Raw genomic sequence first — 19,472 nt, 5'->3', positions numbered from 1 at the left:
ATGTAAAACAAAAGCCTCTAAATGCACATGCATTCTTTCTGGTGACGACAAACCGGCTGACATAGTATACATAAACCCTGAAAGATATTCAAACAGTATTTGCTAAGTTCTCGTGATGGGTGAAGATGAGTACTGATTAGAAACACTAGCTTTCTGAATGCCATTCTCGGTATTGAGATTTCTTTGGGCTGGTGTTTCCTTTTGCATTTTGTTCCCTCAGTAAAAAGGAACAGCGGTCCTATGAAGAGACACATGTTACAGGTCAAATTTCCAAATGCTGGCCCATGCAGATTATCACGGTGTATCCCAAAATGAATATGTGCCCTTTTCTTTCTGGCAAGTCTATGTTTCTCAGGAATAATGAGCTGAGCGTTTTAGAACAAACAAACGCCCAGTACAGTATTTCTGGCACCTAGAAACGCACATGGACTGCTTCAGCTCCCAAAGTGTCATCGTGACTTCATGTTTCCTTTGGAGCAGTCTGTAGAATCTCCTCCCATAAATTCAGAAGCACAGTGGTAAAGCAAGCCACTTTCCCAGCCTCTCAAACATGCAACTACAGATGGCCAAAACACCGCGAGGACCACGCGGCCTTAATGCTGCCCTCAAAGTGAAACCTTCCTAGAGAGTGGCAGTAAGTTTAAATAGTCCTGAATAGTCCAGTCTTTAAGACACAGGCTAAACCACACAGCTTGCTTCACACTACCATCTTTTCAAATGCAAAGAGCCTGGCTGGGACAGTGGGAAGGGCTCCCAGCACACAGGCTTTCGGTCCCAGAGGGCTTTAACCCTACCCTTCTCTCCCTTTCCATCAGAAACAAGAAGTTTAAAAAAGTCTCCTTCAGTCTCTTCTGTTTTCTGTGATTGTCATTTATTGACCCTTATGGAAGAGAAGTCAGAAGACAAAAGTGCTTTTGGCGGTTCCCACTGGAATAAAAAGATAATGCACCATTTCCTAAATCTTTAGGAAAACAAAAAAAGAAACAAAGAAAATGATGCTGACGTCCAGGGCTGTGCCTTTCCTCCCTCCCTGGTCAGCACTGCGTTTTTAACACACATTTCATGTGGAGACCATGTCAAGAACAGGGCATCCTTCAGACACCGTGTGTGAGTAGCTTAGAGTCTTGCGCTGTGAGGAAACATGCATAGATTTTAAGTCACTTTGTAATTCTCAGAGATAGTACAACGGTTTATGAGCCAAGTGTCTTGATACAGTCTCTTGTTCAAATCCTGGCCTTCCCTTATCACTCAATGTGAGAACCTGGAACCTCAAACATTCCTGTGAAGCAAAGATACCACTGGCAACTATCTCCAGGAGGATAAGTTGAGGCAATGAATTATGCATTTGAATGTCCAGACCCATGCCAGGGCCCACTTAAGTATGTTAGAGGTAGTAACTATTATTTCTTATCAACGCGGATAACGAGAATTTTGATTACCAATCAGGTCAAAGAAAGGTTGCTTTATTTTAACATGTTCTTTAACAATTACGTTATATGCTTACATTAAAAAACTGTCAATATGGACTATGTTTTCAATTTTTAAATAGGTATTTTAAGTTGTCTGGCGTACAATGTTGGCCTCCCAGGAGCAAAAATATTTTCCGGTCCTTCAAGTGAACAGTTTGGCTATACAGTACAGCAGCTCAAAACCCCACAGGGCAACTGGTAAGGCAATTCTTTCTTACTATTTCAATAAAATATAATTGTATAAATATATTTGAATGAATAAACCGTTAATGGGCAGTGCTTTGACATTGTTCCTAGACAGACTCGCCATCTTACTCTGGCTGACCCAGACCCCACAGAAATACGCTTGTCTCTGTCTTGGTTTCCTTAACCTCTGAGCTGATCTTCCTTGTGCTTTTGGAGTAACCATCTAGCTAATGTTATTTTTGGTGTCCCTCTAGAGAGGGGCAGAGCAATGTCGTAAATACCCTCCTTCAGCCATGACCAAAAGCAAACTGGGGAGGAAAGGGTTTATTCAGCTTACACTCCCGCATCATACTTCTATCACATGAAGTCAGGACAGGGATTCAGGCAGGGCAGGGAGCTGGAGGCAGGAGCAGATGCAGAGGCCATGGAGGGAGCTGCTCACTGGCTTGCTCAAGGTGGCTTGCCGAGCCTGCTTTCTTATGCAACCCAGGACCACAAGTCTAGGGGTGGCACCATCCACAATGGGCTGGGTCCTCCCCCATCAATAGCTAATTAATACAATGCCCTACAGCCAGAACTCCCAGAGGCATTTTCTCATTTAAGGGTCTCTCCTTTCAGATAACTCTAGCTTGTGTCAAGCTGATATAAAAGTAGCCAAGACCTTACCCAAGACTTTTAATGTAAAGGATTTCATTTATAAACCAGAGCTTTACTACCTGGCGAAAAATGTCTACCTTTGAGAAAATGAGGAAAATATATACCTATATATGTATATGTATACATGTAATGAATATATAATGGATATATACACACCCATTGTTCATTTAAGTTAATGGGGAAAGCAACAGAAAAAAAAAAAACCTCAAGGAAATAAGGTGACTCTGAAAGTTATGTTGAGGAAGGCAAGTTTCTTCCTTCTGCAATTTTATGCCTATTTGTGGACAGGTCCCCGTAACCAAACCTCTGTGTTGTGGAACAAGGACTTAATCTCTGTTTACTCAGCCTGGAGCTTTAGGTCCCTATCTTCACCCTCTGGATGCTTTTAAACTGTAACATGAACTTCCAGTCCTACCAATTATTGTGTTTCCTTTCATTACCATAGAGGAGAAAGTAAGCTAGAGGGTGATGCAGGCCATGTTTTGACCTTAGGGACAAGTTCTTCAGGCTGCTAACCCAAGATTGGATCTGCACCTAAGCAAGAAATCCATAACTATTTGCTAGGGCTGAAGAGATGACTCCAAAGTTAAGAGGCATACTGCTGTTGCAGAAGCCCAACTGTGCTTTCCAGTATCCGTGTTGGATGACTATCACACACTTATAATTACAATTCCAGGGATATTTGACACCTGTACTCACATGCACATATTTGCACATAGATACAAACACATAATTAAGACACATCTTAACATTTTAAGAGAATAACCATTTGTTGAATGACTGAATGAAAGGCCTACTTCCAAATGGTTCACCACAGAGATGCCTAAGAGGTGAACTGTTTGAGAACACCTTAAGATACGTGGCCTGAAGAAGAGCTGCTTATGAATACCAGTGGTCTACTGCAAAGACACATTCTAGCTAAGAACAATCTGGCACTGAGTTTGAGGTTGTTTTGTTTTCAGAATCAGCTTTTCAAGGGTAGAACATGTCTAAGAGAAAAAGTCACCATCTGTAATAGATGTTATTAGAAATGTTAATTCCCTTATGGATTGGGAAGGAACTCAACCACTAGCTATGTGGCAGGTCGAATAAGGCTAAAACGACAAAGAGATGATAGGGACCTTAACAGGTAGAACCCTGAGAAAATGAGAGTCAGCCCCATCGTCTCTTTCTTTGTAAGAATTCAAGATGTTGTTAAAAGGCATGGGTATCAGTGGATTATGTTGAAATTCCGGTGTTGATCAGGTGACATCAAGACCAGAGACATCTGACAATTCTAAATCCTACTTTAGCTAGCCTTCCTGTAACATTCCTTGTATAAATGATGGCAACTATTGGGAAACAAGCTCCTACTCTATAATTGGCAGGGTTGGTGCCTTGGGTACCAGTATGGAACTTTCTGGTAAAGTGTAACTTTCAGTTTAGAATCACAGCCTTCCTTCCCTTCAACCAGTATGTAATCATCAGCCTGCACAGACATACTGCACCACACAGATGAGCAGGAACACTTCATGCCTGTCTAAGGGAGTGAACCCTATGAAGGTACAAAGCAGAAATGATGAGAGCCAAGCTGGTGTGCAAGCCTGTGCAAAACCTTTCACTGTCTTGGTCTTGCCAAGCAAAGAAACAGAACAGGCTAAGCCACAGACAAAATTACCCAAGGCACTGTGGACTGGATACTGTGCCCAACTGGGGTACAGAAAACACGGCATGGGGCTTGCCCTCTGGAGTGCCAAGCAGTCTAGGATGAAGATTTATATGCAGAATAGGAATGTATGAACAAGAGAGAAGGGCCCTTTCCATGCCAAGTCTGTCATGGCTCCTGTGTTCATGCCTCCACCTCCGTTCACTCAACAGAGAGAGCTCATTTTCCCTTTCCAAGGCCCAAGACACCGGAGGAACAAGATTTCCTCATGGCCTTTGCCATTAGCCCCACCCTGTCAGTGGCCTTCCCTAGGTAGTCCTCAGTCAGGACATGCTGCCTTCATCGTGAGGGAGAAAAGAATGGGAAACCTGGGCTCCGGAATCGCCTATTTGTTTTGACGATTGGCACTGTGCCCTTCCTCACTCCTGATTTATGACAATTGCCCAGACATTATGGAAACAGCAGATGTGGGGAAAACTGTTTAAACATTAACTTTCCTTCTGATACTAATGAAGTTAACTTTTGCTAGGAATTCTTTTAATAAATTGTGTTTGCTGTTGAGTCAGTTCATCACACACTCACACACACACATGTGCACATACACACATGCACACACTCACACACATGTGCACATACACACATGCACACACACTCATGGGTCCTTTGAGTTCACTGCTGTCTTAATGTTTACTCTGCAGTAGGTTTGCCCTCCTTGCCCTTTGCTTACTTTGACCCTTACAGTGTCTTCTATTCTTGACTCCGTATCTCTACCCTTTTCTTCTAACGCATCCAAGGCTCTAGTTGTAGTGTTCTTTAATCACACTATTATTTTAGGCTGCAGTTTGAATTATCCTATGCGTCTCGTGTTAAGAATATAGGCATGTTTCACTTCAAGATCTACTAGATTTTAATGAAGCAAACTTGGCTATTTTCATAGTTTTATTTATTAGGGTTTTTATTACACCCTAGACTTCTACTTCAGTAGTATTGGTGACATCTCTATTACTTACTGAGCATTTTCCACAGTCTTCTGTGAACTGCACAGTTTTAAAAGCAAGCTGACCTCCCAAGCAGAGCTGCTGTACAGCCCTCTGGCTAAGAGTAAAGCCTGGTGTGCTCTCCCTTCGGCGTAGGCAGAGGAGGGTCAGCCCGCCTGCAGCCTGAATCTCATACACCGGATGTTCAACACGATGATGTAATCTTTATCACAAACAATCTACGAGGGCCCGAGACATGTTTAAGATAGTTTCCTGGAACTAGTGGTGATATGTGCTCTTTCTGTTTGTGTAATCTGAAGGCTTGTCCCAGGAACAATCTGAGTTCGTTATATGACTCAAAATCATTGTACCTGAAATCACTTGTGAGACGAAGACTAAGAATGAGGGGTATTTCCAGTCATGGAAATGTACTTTCTTGTTTTGCCAAGGGCTGGTGTGTTCTACTTCCTTATACAGGAGAGAAGAACTATGAATGAATATTACAGCAAAAAGGAAAAAAAATACACTGCATCTATATATGGGCACATGTTATTGTTTTAACTTTTTGGTTGAGAGAAGTTTTAGTAAAGTCCTTTATTTACTGTAAGTGTGATAGTCCCACAACAAAAGTCTCTGTAGGAGAAATTTAAATACAAAGTCCTATAGAAGTGAGGAATGTTCAGTTTTGTAGCAGACATCAAAGGCTATGTGTGTTAACTATCCGTTGCTCTAACTTGTTTCTGCCATCATCCATTCTGGACTTGAGTTTGTGGTGTTTACACACACACACACACACACACACACACACACACACACACACCACATTTGTGACTTTCACATGAAAGATACCTGCTGTTCCAGAATGCTTGGATCTATGGGAAATCTTCCATGCTCCCAAGACATCACATCAGAAATTCCTTGTGATAATATCAAGTGCTTGCTCCAGAACAAAGTTTATTTACAAGCATAGACTTTTGATACACATGCCTTCCTGGCACCCAAGCATCTCAAACATTCCCCTCCATCAGAGCATGGGTGTGGGAAGCACTAAGTGACATGGATAGGAGGTAGTTGTGGACGTTTTCAGGTTCCATATGATGAGTAAGTATTGAGCTCTTGTCTGGAGGAGTTCTAGGTGGAGCTGAGCCAGCACTATGGAATTGTGGGTCTGTAAGGCAAGGACCCACAAGTGGACCAGATTCTGCTGCCACTGAGACTCTGTACCTGTTGCTGTGGTAAAATATGGTGACCTAACGAAAGAAGAGTCTCCTTGACCTTAGAGTTCCTGATGGTTGAGTTGCTATGAGAAGACATGGCAGCAAGCAGCAGCTGCAGAAAGCTGAGGTCAGAACCCAATCCAAATCAGAGAGAAGACAGAGAGAAATGGAGTATGCATTCTCAAAGCCTGACCTTGGCGACATTCTTTCTCCAACAAGGCCACACCTCCCACATTTCCCCAAACAGAACCACCAGCTGGGGACAAAGTGTTCAAATGCCTGAATCCACCAAAGACACAGTGTCTTTATACAGAAGCAGAAATAGGTATAACACTTCATAGGTAATTATAAAGGCCAAAAGCAGATAATTCATGTAAGAGTCCTTTATTAACCATGATGTGGTTTACAATGCTGTTGCTATTCAAGTGTTTATCTCTGATTAAAAACAAACAAACAAAAACAGCTGTGCATTGGTGGCACATGCCTTTAATCTCAGCACTCGGGAGGCAGAGGCAGGGAGATCTCTTCTCTGTGAGTTTGAGTCCATCCTGGTCTACAAGAGCTAGTTCCAAGACAGGCTCCAAAGCAATACAGAGAAACCCTGTCTCAAAAACCCAGTAGATAAATAAATAAATAAGCAAGCTTCCAAAGCACCTGGCAAAAAGGTATTGTCTCATGGGCTTTGATGTCTGAGGGGGTTTCTATCACCATAGTTCTTTATAGTGAGTATCTCAGCTTTTGATTTTAATTTCAGGAAAACTTCATGGAGGAAGCAATAATTTGTATCTATTGGCTTCTTTGATTCCATTAAGAAAATTAATTTCTAGGGTTTTTATGAAGCAGAACAGACTTGAGATGCTTTAAAAATGTAGGTTGGTAGACTCTGCTATGACATTGAAAGACCTCGACGGCTCTGCCATCTGACCACTTCAGGGAACAATCTGGAAGCTGGAGAGTCTGTGGTCACATAATGAGGCTAAAATACTAACATTGCTTCTAACTTACACCAAAGACTTTGGCTATTAGATTTGAAATAGCAATGCTGTAACCTAAAAGATGAAGTTTATCTGCCCTCTCTTTCCCTAAGGAACATTTCACAGGTGACTTCCTTCATTTGCAAACTCACCAGCAAGAATCAAGGATCTATTTATAACTTCCTAGATGTCCTGTATTGTCAATAAGCAAGAGTTATAAAAGGATAGTACTCTCATTCATACACTGTGGGCTTTGAAATTTCTAATGTTAATGTAGGTGTGACATAGAGTAGGCACCAGTCACATGGACGGTATCCCCTTCGGGGTCTAGAGGACAACTCAAACTCCACGTGTCTCGGTGTCTCACATACAGCTATGGAGCGTCTTCATCTCAAGGCCCTGCTCTGCTGACAGCATCCTTTGTCTTGATGACACCCCTTCTGCTTAACTTCCCAATTCCTAGGGTTTTCCTTGACCTTGTGGTCATCCCTCGGTCCCTCCGTCCCTCCATCCCTCTGTCCCTCCATCCCTCCCTCTGTTTAGGTTTTTCTTTCAAAGACAACCTAAAGGAATCCTGCTGACCCTACTTTGACCAACTATTTTAAAGGAGCCAAGTGCTCGCCGCCGGGATTCTCTGAACCTGCCACCTTTTACCCAGGAGAGCGCGAGAAGCCTTAACCTTCTTCCCCGTGGCTTCAGTGTGATCATTTTAAGGAAGCACCTGTCGGTCCCCCAAATGTATCACACACATCATGGCTACTTTACTCAACCCCCGAAGCCCTTCTTACTTAGAGAGAAACAGACTAATTACACAGGAGTCTATATGTGATCTGCCCCCCCCCCGCCCGCCATTTCCTCTGCCCCTGGACCTTAGCGCACCCCAGGCCACACTTCCACCAAAGTCTCCGACACTTTTTATACGTCTCCTTTAAGTCTTGAATACTTGAGTCTTCTTAAGTCTTAAATACTTCTTTTTTTGGGGGGGGGCCTCAACTGAGAAAATGCCTCTGTAAGATCAGCTGTAGGCAACTCTATAGGGCATTTTCTTAATTAGTGATTGATGGGGAGGGCTCAGCCCATTGTGGGTAGTGCCAGCCCTGGGCTGGTGGTCCAGGGTTCTATATGAAAGCAGGCTGAGCAAGCCATGAGGAGCAAGCCAGTGAACAGCGCCCCTCCATGGCCTCTGCACGAGCTCTTGCCTCCGGGTTCCTGCCCTGTTTGAGTTTCTGTCCTGACTTCCTGCAGTGATAAACAGCAAAATGAAAGTGTAAAAATAAACCCTTTCCTCTTCCGTTTGCTTTTGATCATGCTGTTTTAAGCACAGCAATAGTCACCCTAAGACAGTAAGTCTTGTCACCGTACACAACCTCACAGGGCCAGGACACACAGTTTACATAAGAATGGTGCCTCCTGAGGCTGTACAGCATGACCATCCCATAGGCACTCATTAAACACTTCTTGATGATGCCGTATTGTTTTACCTGAACCTTGACCAACAATCTCTGTAACAATCCTTACTGTTGCAGAAATGCCTAGAGAGCTTAGAGACCCACAGACCAAGGGAAGATATTTTTAGCAGCTGCTGGATTGTGGGTTTGAAATTGTCTGACCTATATCCCCGTAAATATTGTTTACTAACTAAACAAAGCACTCTGAATTCCACTGGAGGTGGGCAAATTGGTTACTTTTTGGGGAGTCTACATAATCACTATTTTCCCACAAGATAATTGAGCAGTAAGTGTTATTTAAGATAGTCTTGGAAGAATTCCCAGTTTCGCTGTAGGGAAGGAGAGCTCTGTCTCTTGGGCTGTTGTTCGGTTCGGGGAGTCAGCGCGCACAGCTATTCGCACGGCTCGACTCCCCCACCCCCCACCTGGGGACACCATGCTTCCCTCTATGACATTTGTCCCTTTGTACTTCTCGGTTGCAGCTATATTCCATAAAACTTTATGGTTGACAGTACCAGCCTCCTTAACTCCCTGTCTGCTTAATTTAATAATGCCACTACTCCCTGGGAGTGGCCTCTGGTGACTAGCCTCCTCTCATGAGGGTGAGCTGTAAGGAACAGGATTCCCTGAAAGCCTGTGGGTGTAACGAGGTGTCTGTTGCAGGGTGGGAAATGTTATCAGTAAAGGCCGTGTCAGTGGTCTAGAACCTTCCCTGGAATTGCTGGCCTGGAGGTGGATGCATAATGTGCTGTCATATTTGCAGGATGAATCATGTGTGATCAGGACTCCCTTGTTCTTCGGGCATACCCCAAATGGCCAGGTTTTCCCTTGTTTTCTCCTGTCCTACCTAATAGTTAAAGGTAGCAGATGAAGACAGTAATTAATATGTGCTCTCGCATGGATGACCAAGGCACATGCCTGAATTGTGGCCCCACACAGCCATACAGCGTGCCGAGGGCCAGAGCCACACTTTCTGTAACTGCTTGTCTTCATGCACTTCATTTAGTAGCTTTTCCCATTGTTGTGACAAGATACCCGGCAAGAATATTTTAGGAACAATGGTTCGTTTTACCTCACAGTCTGAGGGAAGAGCCGCCATGGTGAGGAAGGCAGGAACGTGAGGCATTCCATCTCTGGTCAAGAAGCAGAGGGTAGTGAGTGCTAGAACTCAGCTAGATTTACCCTCTCTATGCATCAAAGCCCCTGGCAGTGATGACCGCTGCCCCCGTTTGGCTGTGCCTCCCCTTCTCAGTTACGCCTTCTGGGAAATAGCCTCCGTAGACACAGCTGAGGCATGGTTCCATCTGATTTTAGATCCAGTCAAATTTGACTGTGGAGATTAACCATCATGGTGTTGTTTTCTTCCTAAACGGACTCCGCAGTTTACCTTCCTCTATGTGTAAATCTTGACCAGAGAACCTTTTTGTTACACGGAGTCTCATAACTGGTCATAGGAGCCACGTGTGAAATAACAGGAGGTGCTGTCCCAACCTCTCACCACCTAAGCCTCCAGACTCTATGCAGAAAGGGGAGTAGGCAGAAGAATGTAAGAGTCAGTGTGTGGGGAGGTAAGCTGGGAAATGATGCCTTGTGGGTTTGCATAGTCATTGAGAACATCAACTCCCAGTAGCTGTGTGTTATCTCTACATAATCGGCACAAGATCAAGCCAGTGAACATTCCATCATGGATGAAAACCCACTCCTAGCTGAGAAACTATGGGTAATTGATGGCTGTTGGGGAAGGAAAAGTCTATTTTGTTCAGGGGTGTAGCTACTGGTAGGCTGTCAAAACCCTAGTGAAGGGTCACACACCCATGCGCTTATGGAAGGCACTAATAGAACTCAGGAGATTTTTAAAAGGAGGTTGAGAGGATGCAATGGGGGATAAAAGGTAGTTGGCTTGGGAGTGGAAAGTAGTTACGATCAAGACACATTGTGTACACATAAGAAATTTTCAAGGCCATTAATGTGTGTACTTAATGTGATTGAAACATTGAGTACAAGTAACATTTTAACAGGTAATGCGTGTGTGTGTGTGCGTGTGTGCGTGCTTGCGTGTGTGTATGTGCGTGTGTGTATGTGTGTGTGTGTGTGTGTGTTGACTCTATTTCACCTTTACTTTGCCAAAAAATATGTTGTCTAAAGGATAATTATATATTATCAATTAATTTTCCTTTACCAAGATAGTTCTTCCAATCAATAATTGAAATGTTCATTTTTTTTTCATTCATTTGTTCAACAAAAATTTAGGCCTGCAGGCGTAGAATCTCTGGCCCTCATCAACCTTAATATCTACTTGAGGAGCTAGTGCTCAGAGTTTGAAGAGCCGGATGGTTTTCTTGAGGGAGGTTTATCCAACAGGAGATGTAGCTGATGGGTAGAGCAAAGAGCCCGACACATGTGGAATGACATGTATGAAGGTCTAGAGAAGACTGTGGTCTGGAGAGCTGAGCCCCATCAGATTGGTCTCTTCAACCCCAGGAGAACGTCAGAAAGAGACAGGGCTGGACAGGAAATCAGGGGCCTACCACCGCTCCTTTAAGATGTGTCTGTGCACAAAAATCAGAACAATGCTATGCAGACCTCCTACAGATGAATACTGGAGACTACTAAAGATGGAGAAGGTTGAGCTATTGTGGAAACAGTTTTCAAAGTACACAGGCGATTCCTTCCTGCCTGTAAGCGGGCACCAGATCTGCTCATACATGCATGCCAAATACCACCCACAGGCTCCCCCCAGCGCCCCTGTTAAAATGAATGTTGTAAAACTTTATATACACCACTCAGATCTCTGCCTTTTCAAAAACCTTAACCTGTATGCCTATGGTGATTAAAGTGTTGATGACAAGTAACATCTTAATAGGTGTTGCTAAATTATCTGCTTATAAGAGGACAAAATCTTTCCATTGTGACCTTAATAAAATTTAATTGCATGAAAGTATTCAGAATGTTCTCTAAGAATAATTTCATGCAATGAATAATGTAATTTTACCCTTGGAGTATAAACGTCAATCTTTCATGCCTATTTTTACAACCTTATAACCTTTGACCATTTGAATATTTGTTTTCACAGAAGAGCTTAATTCCCATCCTTTATGTCTCTCACATAATTGTTTTATTGGTTATGTATATTAAACAGGTATGCTTAATTTATTATACAGGTATCTGTCTTAGATTTCTATCTATCTACTACATAATATTTAGCATGGAGCACAAGTATAAATGATAATAACACATTATTAACAAAAAAGATTCATGGAAATATTTCATAGATAATCTCAACTAAAAAAAAAAACTAACAGTAAAGCAAATGTATTTCCTTAGCAACTGGATGTTACATAATACATAGCTTGTTATAGCCTCTGAAGATCAAGCTGATGAGATTGGGCAATAGCTCAGTTGATAAAGTGTTTATCTCAGAAGTATGACCCTGAGCCCCAGAACCCATGTAAAAATACTGGGGACTAACTTGCTACTCATGTTAGACAGACAGAATCAGGTGGATCCTTGGGTCCTCCTTGGCTAGCCAGTGCAGCCTAAACTGAGGAGCTCCTAGCCAAGGAAAGACTCTGTCTCAAAGGAGTCGATAGTGTTTCAGATTATCTCCTGGCCTACACACACACACACACACACACACACACACACACACACACGAACACTCACATGTACCTGCACACACATGCAAATGACAGAAATGATCAAAGGCTACATGGTCTCTTTCTAGTCAGTACTATATGAGTGTGAACATCTACTTAGTATTTCTGTAGGGAGAAGAAGTCTCTAGAAAGGAAACGAAGCTAACCAAAGGAAGGATGTGAATACCAGATTCATCCTGTATTCTAGATATGCACCCAATATTGCAGTCAGTAAGGAGATCTCCAAGATACACATGTTCAGTATTTCTGCTAAGCATCCTTGGTATAAAGGCAGTAACCATATAGCCGCCTGGATAACTCATCTGCTGTCTAAATAACACAGCCCACGACAGCACTTAAGGCATAGAAAGAACTCTAAAAATGTTAGTTGTCATTCTTGGGTATAAGTGAATATGATGTCATTCTTTAGCACTATGCCAGCACATGCAGTGTGTCTAGCTACCTGTGCCCTTTGTGTACTTAAAATGTTGCTTGCATATTGACATATGTTCTCCGTATAAAATATGCACTGAATTTTAGAGACTTTGTATAGGAAAATTACAAATAGTCCATTGAAACATTTTATGTTGACTACGTGCTACTTTTTATTATGTGAAGTTAAAAAAAGTTTTAAAATTAATTTTGGCTGCCACTTCTATTGCATTAATGTGATGGACTAGCAGAAAACCTGACGTTGCTTGTGTGGCTCATGCTGTGGCAAGCATTATGCTTCTTTCTCTAGCTGCTGTCCAGAGACACCACCGTAGGTTATCTTGTAAAGCGGCCACTTCACAAGCATTCACCAAGTGTCCTGATCAGCAACGAAGATAGGAAACAAGTCAAATTATAACTGAACGCATTTGAGTTCTGAATTCATGTGAGGTAAAAGTTAAGCGTGATGTTGCTGACCTGTGGTCGGTTTTCTCTTTAACAAACTGTCCATACCACACGATGACTCATGGGAACATCCTGTCTCTAGGCTGCTGGTCGGGTCGCCGTGGAGTGGCTTTCCTGAGAACAAAATGGGAGACGTGTACAAGTGCCCTACTGATGCACCCACTGCCCGGTGTGAAAAGCTGAACCTGCAAAGTGAGTGCTGCTTAGCAACCCTTCAATACAGCGAAGTCTCCTTCGCCATCAACACTGACAAAATGACCAAAAGATCGCAATTCTGACGTGAAGAAACGTAGATAGCTTTGTGCCTTTGTTTGTTTAATCACATAGGCACGAGTTTGCATCCTAATTTTTTAATGAGCTTGAAGACCTGGTCTAATAAATCTCCGTGGGTGATGTTCTGCCTCCCAGGCCACTCTCCTTAGATGGTGGAAAGAAGGATTTCAACGGCACTTATCGAGTGTTAGAAACATGGCTGAGTCAGTAAAGCGCTTGCCTTGCAAGCACAAATACCTGAGTTCAGTCCCCAAAAGTGACATGAAAACAGTCAGCCATGCCCTGCCTGGATGGCCAGGAACCAGAGGCAGGGCTGGGAGAGGAAGAGGGAGGGAAGACTATAGTGGAGAAGTAATGTATGAGAGAAGAGTAAGAGTTAAAGGAAAAAATTTAAACAGCCGTGTGTAAGATAGTCAGACATTGTACACACACACACACACACACACACACACACACACACACACACATGTATACACACACATATATGTGTAGATAGATAGATAGATAGATAGATAGATAGATAGATAGATAGGTATATTATGTCAGGCAATAACAATGGGAATTGTAGGCAGCTGGGCTTCATGAGCTCAGCAGTCAGCCAATCTAGCTGAATTAATCCAGTATTAGACCCTGTCTAAAAACAAAAGGTAGAGGGTGGCTGAGGAGCAACACCCACACTTGTCCTCTGGCTTCTACATGCACACACACAATACATACACACACCACACACACTCGCCACACACACACACCACACACACACACCACACACACATACACACATACATACACACACACATACATACACACACATATACATACACACACACCACATACACATACACACACACACAATACATACACACACCACACACACTCGCCACACACACATACACACATACATACACACATATACATACACACACCACATACACATACACACACACCACATACACATACACACACACCACATACACATACACACACACCACACACATACACACACATATACACACACACATATAAACACACATACACACACACAATACATACACACACCACACACTCACCACACACACACACTCACATACACATACACACAATACATACACACACACATACACACACACACCACACACAAACATACACATACACACACACACTCACCACACACATACACACACACACTCACCATACACACACACATACACACACCACACCACATACACACACACACTCACCACACAATTAGAAAGAAAGAGGACAAATGTTCCTTACACATCTCTACATGACAACACTATGAGTCGCATGATTTCTGCCCTGCAGTAGGTGCTATGTAAGCATGTTTTTAGCGAGCCATGTGGTCAGCAGTGTCAAATGCTAGAGGTTGAAGTGTGAATTCCGAGTAAACATTTTCAGTTTACGTAAAAGGGATCTGGGTGATAGAGCTCTGATGGGAGATGTCAAATGCTCTACATGGAACTGATATTCAAAAGTTTTTTCTGCAATGACTGGGTGTGTAACCGAATGGTAGATCCAAGGGTAGGTGAGGGCCTGGCTTCAATCCCCAGTGTTACAGAAAAGCAACAATAACAAAGAGAACAAATACCACCAATTTTACTGTACCACCTCAATCCATTGTGTTAACTTAATGTTTAGGTGGTGGCGTTCCTGTAAGATTTTTCTTCTAGATTCTCATCCCTCTGGAGAGACTCTGTGATCAGTGTCTTCCCACCACCTCTGTTTTGAAATAAAACCTGGAGATTTAAACATTGGGGTTTGCTTTGTGGCCAATTACACTGTTTGGATGGGCCCAGGAAAAATAACCCTGTTGATGTGTAGCTGGATATTCAGCAAAATAATCATAGAAGATTTTGAATAAAACATGGGATTTAAGACACATGTGCACATGTTTAATTTTAAGAATAACAGCATATACATAGGAGTGTCATTGTTTTCTTTCTGTACCAAAGAAATTAGTTTTTATTGTTCCCCCCCCCCCCCGCTTTGGAGCCTGTCTTGGAACTAGCTCTTGTAGACCAGGCTGGCCTCGAACTCAGAGATCTGCCTGCCTCTGCCTCCCAAGTTGCTGGGCGTGGACCACCACCACCAGGCATCAAAGAAATCATACCCTACCAAAACATAAGTAACTAATACTTAGACGTCCAGTGGGGCTGTGATGTTAAAAGAAAAAGAAAAAGAATAAAGAAATAAGCGCAGGATTGATAGCCAGCCTCCACTTCTACAAATTAGGTAGCACAGGGGAGGTGGGAACATGGCTCTATGGGGCAGCAAGACCAGGAACTCTTTCCAGAAAAGGACAGAGAGGCGGCAGGAATGAAGTGGGTGTTGGCCAATGACCGTGCAGCGTGTATCTAGCCAGAGAGGTGTCACCAGTGTCTGGGAGAATGCGTCTGAGGAGAAGGCCTCCCCCTCTAAGACAGAAAGGCGGCGGGGAGGAGGCCTTGCAGTGACCCTGGTCAGCGCCGAGGAACAGCGCCTGGAGAGTGTGATTGACGCCACAGTGCGTGTGAGTGCGTGTGAGTGTGTGTGTGTGTGAGTGCGTGTGAGTGTGTGTGTGTGAGTGTGTGTGAGTGTGTGAGTGTGTGTGCGCGCGTGTGTGTGAGTGTGTGTGTGTGTGTGTGTGTGAGCTTCTCCCTGAGTCTGCTAGAAGGGAGGCTTCATACGTAGCGCCAAGTCTAAGAGCAGTCACTCTGGGAAACAAGGGAAGCCACCCTGCCTGGGACTAAAGAATGTTGCCGAGATGGTTTGCCTGGCACTGGAGAGCATGGAGAGCATGCAAATCATATCGGTGTCATGGCTTGGAGAGACAGATTCATTTCTTATTTTACCTGGCTGGCCCCATGGTTTCTTTTCATTTTTTTTTTTAATTGTGTTTTGAGCCAGCGTCTATCAGGTGGTGTTCACTAAGAGTATTCAAACGGTCCCGAAGAAGGGAAAAAAAGCAGGAGGCAAGGTCGCAAACAAACAGACACACATGGTGCCCTCACTGTGTGTTTGTTTGATGAAAATGTTGTCCTTTTAAAGTCACATATTTAAATGCCCTGGCAGTGATGGTGCCTAGCTGCTTCCCATACACCGGTGAGCTGAAGACACCGTGCCCCACTCTCCATGATGTGATGCTAGTATCCGGATATCTTATGCTGTCTATACCCAAACCTGCCTGTTGGGCTTATTATAGCCATACGTGAATGATAGATATTTAATTCTTTGAAACATCTCTTTCTCTCCAAAAGATTCAGCAAGCATCTCAAATGTTACGGAGATAAAAACCAACATGAGCCTGGGTTTGACCCTCACCAGGAATTCGAGAACCGGCGGCTTTCTAGTGAGTATTGTCCTCTCAGATCCTCCTTCCTCTGCAGAGAATTTGTGGTCAGAGTCATCCTGCCAACCCTATTAGCAGACTCAATCTGGGGGTTTAAATGTTCAAGTTTGCTTTTGGATCAATGATGCTACTTGGATAACCAAGGAATCATAGCAGTGCTAATGTGGAGACTTGTTGAGGATTCAGCAAACGATGGGATGCTTTGAGTGACATGGGAAGCCTACTGATGGTCTGGGAGGTTTTCTGAGCAGGTGTGGATACCATCAGAATCCCAGGTCCTGTTTCTGTTTCCTGGAGGAGCATGCACAGGCACCTTCCATTCAGCAGCCAAGGAGTGCTTCTGTCTTTAATCGATGCTATAAGGGCTGGCTACTCTGCTCCTATGTAAAGTGAGTGAGGAGCTGTCTCTCCTGTCATGTATCTGCTAGGAGAGGAAAATTTCTGAAAGAAAAAAGACTTTCTGAGCTTTGACTTAATATAGGAAATTGCTAAAAACTATTTGACAATGCAGAGAAAAAAATCATATAACTCCCCCCCAAAAAAGTCAAAAAACAAATCATAGTTGAAATTTCCTCTGGCTAACATAAAAATATCCTAGTTAGAAAGGTCTGAAAACTTTGTCTTCAAAAGCCCAGATGGTCTGTGTTATTGAGATGCTCACCTAAAATCTGGAAAAAAAACCAAAAAAACAAAAAAAACATGATTTTTAAAAAATATAGCCAATATTGTCATTTTACTGGTTATCATATTGCCAAATCAGTGTGTAAATGCTTCAAGGCATCCTTGTGCTATGTTGTATTCTGACATCTTTATATAGAGTTGATTTGCTTATTTTTGCAGTTGGCTAAATCAGAATAGCTTAAGAATTATAGATTGTAGATGTACATTGAAAGCTTTAGACCTTAATCCTAGATAAAATCTTAACAAACTCCAAGTGAATTGTTAGTGAGTGTAAGGGAGCCAGGAGACCCAAGTTTCTTTACACATTCAAAAGGTCAGCGTCTTGAGCTCCTCATAAGAGTTATGTGCAGAAGACTGGCAACCGTCACATATTTCTGAACCTCCTTAAGTTCTGGGCTTAAAGCAAGAATGTGTTGGCAGTAACAATTGGCACACTTCGACTTCTTAATTCTGTTTTCCATTGCTTATGAAAAAGAACTTCTACTCTTGCATACATCATGAATTACCCGCCAAAGTGATAAAATGACTGGGGATGAACACATGGGCATGAATGATTGTCATCTACTGTGCGTGTGTGTGTGTGTGTGTGTGTGTGTGTGTGTGTGCTTGGTGCATGTGTGCGTGTGTGCATAAGTGTGCATGCATATGTGTGTGTACTAGCCAGAAGCAACAATGACTTTTTCCTAATTGTCAAAGTGTTCCAGTTTTTACGGGAGGGGAACCATGCTTGCCCACTGAGCATGAAATATGAGCACAGCTGCTAGGATTCAGCCACTAACAGTTTAACTGGGTCAAATAAATTCCTTTTGTTTTGCCAGTTACTGCCCGTAAGTCCATACTTTTCTATTCAGTTTTAATAACTTAACTGTCCATAAGTTCAATGCTCTATGCATGGGTCACAGCTTTACATAATGTAAAATTCTTTAGGAAACTTTTAGTACCTTTAGACTTGACCTCTTCCTGAATTTTTCTCTTTTCCTCTAGAAAATTCAATATTAGAGAGTCTAATGTGTCCTGTGCATTTTAACTAATTCAGTTTAATCCACAGTTCTCAACATTCACGGAACGGCTTCTGTAAAGGACGGAGTTGTTGTGTTTATGGAGCTAGTAGGTGTTAGCGTGTGTGTGCTTTAGGCAAGGAGATAAATACCAGCCAGCTAGGGACCTTGAAGCTCAAAGTAAAGAAACAGTTTATAGCAAGGTTAAAACGTAGCAGTTCATTACGCCACTTGTGTCCATTCGTGTGTTAATTTTAAAGTAAAGGGGATTTACTCAAAATTTGCCTTCATAATCCAGGGAAGGAAAAATAGATATGGCATCTTAATTCCATAGAACAAGAGGTGGAAAGTTATGTTTCCTGTGTGTGTATGATTTTCTCCTTTCTTTGAAGACCTGTGGTCCCCTGTGGGCACATCAGTGTGGAAACCAGTATTACGCCACTGGGATTTGTTCAGACATCAGTCCAAACTTCCAGCCCTCCAGAAGCTTCTCGCCCGCAGTTCAGGGTAAGCAATGAGCGTGGCTGGAGACCTGAGCGATGCCTCACGGTTAGAAGGGAGGGGTGTCAGGTGCAACCCGACCTCTCTGCAAGACCGGAACTGATGCGGTTGTGTTATTTTTCATCTTTTTCCCTGTGTAGCTTGCCCTTCTCTCGTAGATGTTGTAGTTGTGTGTGATGAATCCAACAGTATTTATCCCTGGGATGCAGTGAAGAATTTCTTAGAGAAATTTGTACAAGGTCTGGATATAGGACCCAAAAAGACACAGGTAAGAACGCCAAAGATCACAAATGAGCCTATGGATCTCCTTTGGGGAAAATGAGGTTAGATGTGGAGTCTTAAACTTTACATTTGTCAAACGGCCATTTTAATGCATTTAATGGTGACCTGGGGAAAATAATTGAAACATACTTCTAAGGTCAGTATTTGGTCTATGGCTTTGTTCAGAGTGGTTGATTTTAGTTTTATTTTTGACAGAGTCATCAAAACAATGGTGTATAGTGTTTACATCCCTTTTAAAAGCTGCTTATTTTAATTCTTTAACCCGTGAGTTTACTCATAATGCGTC

At 42.8% G+C, this 19,472-nt stretch overlaps 1 protein-coding gene across 1 annotated transcript in view; it reads left to right on the top strand.

The window, feature by feature from the left end:
* Itga2 (integrin subunit alpha 2) overlaps positions 1-19,472 on the top strand; it is an 85,144-nt gene that overhangs the window by 22,864 nt on the left and 42,808 nt on the right. The window contains exons 2-6 of the mRNA XM_051183080.1: positions 1,550-1,667; positions 13,188-13,297; positions 16,633-16,724; positions 18,796-18,910; positions 19,045-19,172. Of these exons, the coding sequence (XP_051039037.1) occupies positions 1,550-1,667; positions 13,188-13,297; positions 16,633-16,724; positions 18,796-18,910; positions 19,045-19,172 (563 nt within the window). The remainder of the gene's footprint in view (positions 1-1,549; positions 1,668-13,187; positions 13,298-16,632; positions 16,725-18,795; positions 18,911-19,044; positions 19,173-19,472) is intronic.

Source organism: Phodopus roborovskii, unplaced genomic scaffold (genome assembly GCF_943737965.1).
Source record: "Phodopus roborovskii unplaced genomic scaffold, PHOROB, whole genome shotgun sequence".
Taxonomy (NCBI): domain Eukaryota; kingdom Metazoa; phylum Chordata; class Mammalia; order Rodentia; family Cricetidae; genus Phodopus; species Phodopus roborovskii.
Note: the sequence above shows the minus strand (reverse complement) of the source record. Positions and strands in the feature narration are given on the sequence as shown.